This window comes from Dromiciops gliroides, chromosome 5 (genome assembly GCF_019393635.1).
Source record: "Dromiciops gliroides isolate mDroGli1 chromosome 5, mDroGli1.pri, whole genome shotgun sequence".
Taxonomy (NCBI): Eukaryota; Metazoa; Chordata; class Mammalia; order Microbiotheria; family Microbiotheriidae; genus Dromiciops; species Dromiciops gliroides.
The window spans coordinates 27,182,071-27,187,997 of NC_057865.1; the positions used below are offsets into that span (position 1 = coordinate 27,182,071).

General features: G+C 43.2%; 1 protein-coding gene across 1 annotated transcript; it reads left to right on the forward strand.

Moving 5' to 3' along the window:
• Positions 1-1,406: 1,406 nt before the first annotated feature.
• On the forward strand, positions 1,407-2,816 carry LOC122728680 (tripartite motif-containing protein 43B-like). The gene has a single exon (XM_043967485.1). It carries the CDS (start codon positions 1,407-1,409, stop codon positions 2,814-2,816), a length of 1,410 nt encoding a protein of 469 aa, XP_043823420.1.
• Positions 2,817-5,927: the final 3,111 nt, after the last annotated feature.

Here is a 5,927-nt window from a genome sequence, read left to right on the forward strand (position 1 = left end):
TGCCCCTTTGCTCCCCAGCCTAGCCCAGCCTCCTATTGCTGTAACACCCCTGTCATTGCAGACCAGGGCTCCCCAGCTTCTAATAAGGACAGGCACTCACTCATCTGTGTGTCCACATCAATCGACTGAAGCACACAGCAGACCCAAGTTCTGGGTTCTTCTAGACAATCCCTTCAGTTCAGTTCCACCACCATGTCACTTCCACACAACTGGAATTCTTCCTTTTCCCCCAGACAGAGGACAGTCTCAGTCAGCCAGCCAATCAACACAACGTTCACTCCTCCTTGTTCCCCACTTGGAGGCCAATTTCTCTGCCCTGACAACAATTCCTGAGGCTTTCCAAGAGATCAGGGATGTTGCAAGTGCAAGCTTCTCTTGTCAGTCCTGTCACTGTCCCAGATGCTGAGGTCCCTTAGAGGAGTCCCTGACCCCAGGCCAGCACCAGAGGAGGTATGGAGAGATTAGTCAAGACTTGGTCAAATGCTGACACAAGCAGAATCAGGGGATGGGTGGGGGGTAGGGGAAAAGCACTTACCTTCCCAATGGCCTGCCCTTCATTGTATCCTTCATGATTCCATTCCATTCCATTCCATTCAGCGAACACATTTTAAGCCACCTACAATTTTGGAGGCACACTGCAAGATAGGGAAAGACAAAGCCCAGCAAACAGGACCCTGTCCTCAAGGAGCTGCCATTTGAGAAAGAAGGGTGGGGTGAGGGGAACAGAAACAGAAATTCCTAGATATTTTCTCCAACCCACTGAGGGTTTTCCTGGACATTTATGGATTCTCAAAAGAAAACTGAATTCGAGGGTTTGTATGCTGAACTGTTTTAAAAATCCATTCTACTGCTTAAAGGAAGACATAGTCTCCTGCTTTTCTGTTGTTCCCCATCATAGAATTTCAGAGAATTTTAATGGCCAAATGGTTTGAGGAAGGTCATGAGACTGCATTATAGAAGAAGGAGACAGATGTGAAGGGCCCTGAAATAGAAAAGAGGTGATGAGAACCCATGGTGGATGTCAACTTTCCTCCAGAAGCAGATATTGCACAGCCACTTCTTAGATAGGTTATCTTGGGGATTGACTTTCTGAGTGATAGTTGGAGGATTAGCTTGGTGAAAGCTGTCCATCCAAAGGAGTCAAGCCAAAGTGTTTACACAACACTGGGGCTGCTGCAAGGGGCCAGGCTTAAGTGGTTGAAGTGGAGGCTTCCACGCCCAGGGAATTCACACCTTGAGGGGAAGGCATTCCAGGGGCTGGGCTTAGCTGCTATAAAAGCAGAGCATCCTTCTGCTGAGAAGCACTGCCTTCAGGTGCCTTGAAGTCTGTTCCTAGCCTTTGCCCCTGCCCCCGCCCCCGCCCCCGCCCCTGCCCCGGCCGAAAAGAAGCTGTTGCAGAGAGAAGAATGGCTGCTGCTAGGGAAAAGCTGCAAGAATTGCAAAGGGAAATCACCTGTGGTGTCTGTCAGAGCTACTTCTCTGAGCCAGTCACCATTGGGTGTGGGCACAGCTTTTGCCGAGCATGTCTCTCCTTGAGCTGGAGAGCTGGAGCTGGAGCTTTCTCTTGTCCCGAATGCAGGCAAGTGCCCCAGGTCAAAGAATTCCCAGCAGTCAACAGGCGCCTAGCACAGCTGACTGAGGTGGGCAAAGAGCTCAGCGGCCAGCTTCTGCAGAGTGCTGAAGGACAGAGCCAGTGTGCCACTCACAAGCAAGTCCTCAAGCTCTTCTGTGAAGATGACCAGACAGCCCTGTGTGTGAGATGTTTGCAAAGCTCAGAGCATGGGGCTCACATGCTCTCTCCTGTAGAAGAGGCTGCTCCCAAATTCAGGGAGAAGCTCCAGCACGTCCTGAGTCAGGTGGAGAAGCATTTTGAAGAAGCTGCAACACGTCTCGATCAGGAGGAAAGACCTGCTGTCGACAGTCGGATGATCACTTTGGAATACCGCAGACTACACCAATTCCTGATGGAGGAAGAATCCAGATGTCATGAAAGGATAAGGCAAGAGCAAAATGCACGCCAGGACATGATCTGCCAGTATCGAAAAAGGCTTCAGACGGTCGTGGTGGATCTGCAGGAAGCAAGTCACCAAGCCAATGTGGACCTGCTACAGGATGCCAGGCAGCTGCTGGCAAGGAGTGAGTCAGTGTTGTCCCAAAGGGCCGAGGCTCTCAGCCCCGAGATGAGAGAATATCCCATCCCTGGCATGATAGAGATGCTGAACAGATTCAGAGTGGACATCACCATGGATCCTAAATCAGCCAGTCCCTGTGTGACAGTTTCTGAGGATCTCAAGAGTGTGAAGGCTGGAGAAGGCTGGAAGGTGGGCCCCGAGCATGCTAAATGCTTTCCCTGCCATGGTGTGATTGCTGAGCAGGCCTTCAGCTCAGGCAGACAGTACTGGGAGGTGGATGTGAGCCAACTACCTCAATGGGTACTGGGAATCTATACCTCCTATTTGAGGAGAAAAAGGAGGAGGAATGTGGACTCCTTCAACTCTGTGTTCCTGCTTTGCTTCTTCAAGAAAGAAGATGATTACTGTTTGCAAACATATCCAGGATCACTGATGCATCGAGTGAAAGGGCCTGTGCCCAGAGTTGGGGTGTTCCTGGAATATACCGCTGGCACCCTTGCCTTTTACAATGTTCTGCAACACTCCCTCATTTACAGCTTCCAGTCTATTCCCTTTACAGCACCTGTCTCACCCATCTTTTCTCCTGGCCCGCCACTTCCAGGAACCAAGGCTGGTCCTATGACTCTCTGTCCAGTGGACTCTCATCTGGGGGCTTGCTGCTATTCCTCCAGGGAGGGATCCTGAATCGAACACCAGGCTCTCTCTGGCTTGGGTCCTCCAATTTCCAGGCTTCCATTAGCATCACCTATTCATGATGAAAGAGAAACTCTCTGATCTACAACTGGAGACTTGCCTTCCACACTGCAAGCTGAAGGGGATCACTCCCAAGGCTTTGGTACCCTCGGATTCTCCCTGGATCCTGTCTGTTTATGAGGTTCCTGAAGAAACCAATCTTGTTCCTGCAGTTATCCAATGCTCTGTTAAGGGCTAAAATTCTAGCTAAACTGTCTAAAATATCTAATGAGTGGTCGCCAATAAATTATAAGCTTTAGCAAGAGTTAGACTTTTAAGCATTTATTAAGGAGAATAAGAATTTGGTAAAGAGAGAGAAAAAGGCCTAGATTCCTATCTATTAAAGGGAGAGCACATTTCTAGCTCCCTTCTCCACCAGAGTCCAGAGGAAAAGAGGGTGAGACTGAGCGCCAGTCTCTTCCTTCCTCCTCCCACTAGTCCGCGTCACTTCCTGACTCCTGGTCTTGCCCTCAAAGACGTTCCCTTCATGGGCAGAACTCCTCTACAGTAAGTATCCAGCAGGTGGCGTTATTCCAATCGTTACAGTCCCCCCTGTTGTTCCTCAAGAAACAAAATGTTTCCTTGACGGAACAGTAAAAACAATATGATAACTATTGCTAACTAATAATATGTGAACAACAATATAGAAAAGGAAGAGAGGAAAGTTTTGTCCAGAGGGGCGATTTTTTTTGTCCTCATGAACCGACGCTTTGACATTAGTCTTGCAAAGGGAGGGCCTCTGCAGAGAATACATGTTACAGATGGTGCATATTATAACAGAAAGAGAAAAAAACCAACAAAAAGAACAAATCAAAACTGTTCATTTAAAGTCTCTGAAAGTCTTTTCTCAGATGTCCTCTAGGTGTAGTCGTGGAATGGAAGTCTTTTCAGGGGTTGATGTGTGGATGCTGGTAATCAGCCAGGAAAATTTCCTACAAAATTGAGCTTAACAGAACTTTAAAATAGCTTTGTCAATAATCAAATCAAACAATGAAAGTTCTCAAAAACATGTCTAAGGGAATTCAGAATCTTAGTTGTTACACATGAAACATATAATAAAACAAAAATTGAACCATTCTTTAAAATTATAATATTACTATAGTCCCCCCCTTATGGAGGGTAATTGAGAAGACAATTGCTGCAATATTAATTAATAAAAATAATTTTTATCTTTGTTTCATCACTTTTTGCATCATCTGCCTAATTATCCTCATGCCATTATGAGAAATTTTAAAATCTAATATAATTGGTAACAGGTGTCAAGGCCAAATTCAACACTGTATTTATCATGACACCTGAGATAATTATGGGGGTTACCATAAAAAACAGAGAAATGATGGGATATGAGCATTCCCACACTTGAGCAATATGTACTGCCCATACAGTATGCCAGGCTTAAAATAGGTGGATGGAATATACGTCCATGCCACCGAACATATTGGAGGAAACTGAGTCAGACTTAATCAGATCCATGGGATTAAGATGGTCCATGGCATCAGGCATATAGGAGGGAGCATAGAAGCCAGGTGTAGAAGTGAGATGGGTGGGATCAATACTTCCAGCCATCTGTACAATATTGTGGGGAAAAATAAAATAAAATATTAAACCAAGAGAATCCAACCTCAACATTTGTCAAAAGCCGTTCCCTTGGCCATACCTTGACTTCATGCATGTCTCCCCTCATGTGACAGTTCAGTGTCTGCTCTTGCATGTATTCCTCTTGTGATTGGATGGCATCTTGGCCAACTGGCATCTGATAACTCAGAATAAAGGCAATTAATGTCTTAAATGATAAGTTCCCATAATCCAAGTCTCATATGGATTTAAAAATTGAGGATAATAAATGATTGCAAAAAATGTGAATACATCTTGACTCAGAATATAATATATAATTATGCAACAATTTCAAATAATACCTTTTTTTTACTTAGTATACAATTACTTTTGTGAAAAATCAGAACATATTTAAATACAAGTTAAAGCACAACAGAATCTCAAAGAAAACTTTTTTTTTAAAAAGAAAACTTTTACAAATGTTCCCCTCTTTTTTTTTTTTTTTTGGAATATGCTTATCAAAAATAATACTTCTAGAATCAATTTACACTTGCCATGGCAAACAATTTGCTAGGGAAATGCTTTAAAGAGTTTGATCAAATAATCAGTTGAGAAAAAATAACAAAAACAAATAACTCAGAATATGGGAGCACAATACTCCTAGAATTAACATTGTATAATAAAATCAAAACCATCTTGCAATGTTTCAAAATTAGATAGACAAATGAATAGAAGAAAATACACATGGAACAATAAAAGACAATGAAATTCAAACTAAGGAAGTCTAAATGAATATGAACTTAATATTAATAAGAGTATTATAAAATATAAACTTGATCATATGACTATAAAAAGCTTTACAAATATTCTCCTTGTTTTAGAAACTAAGTATAAGACACAATCTCAAAAGCATGAAAATCTCTATGAAAATAAACCTATACCATTAATTCCAAAATGTATATGTAATAGCATAGAAATCCTATGTAACCTCTGAACTGACAATAATCTGAGTGAATTCAGAACACTCTTGATTCCGATATCTAAAATCCCCAATACTCATATCAATACCTTGCTGCTTACTTCTACATTTCTGTACAATATATACCCTTCCATGGCAAAAGAAGCGGAGTCTTGAACTATGGTGATGATTGTCATTCTTATTCAGCTTAAGTTTTTCTTCTTTAACCCCTCTATATTGTCTGTCAGCCTTTTCACCATACAAATGCTTTATAAGATTACTAATTAAAGACAAAAGCAGGTTAGCAAAATTATGAACAAAACAAGCATATCTGGAATTTAAAGAGTTTTCTAAGATTGTCTCAAAAGCACAGCCAGGCCGGGGAAGGGCTGAGCCTGAAGCTGCAAATGCAGGTAGAAAAAGTTGAGCATGCGCATCAGATCTCTGGACTTCCCAGGCAGGGGAAGCAATGGGCTTGGCCATGGGAGGAGTAGAGGGTGGGGTCTGGAGAGGAGGGGAGGGACCAGAGCAATTTGAATCAGACTTGATTT

What these genes read in the sequence shown, in the direction of transcription:
- LOC122728680 (XM_043967485.1), top strand. Translation starts at nt 1,407, where the DNA reads ATGGCTGCTGCTAGGGAAAAGCTGCAAGAATTGCAAAGGGAAATCACC.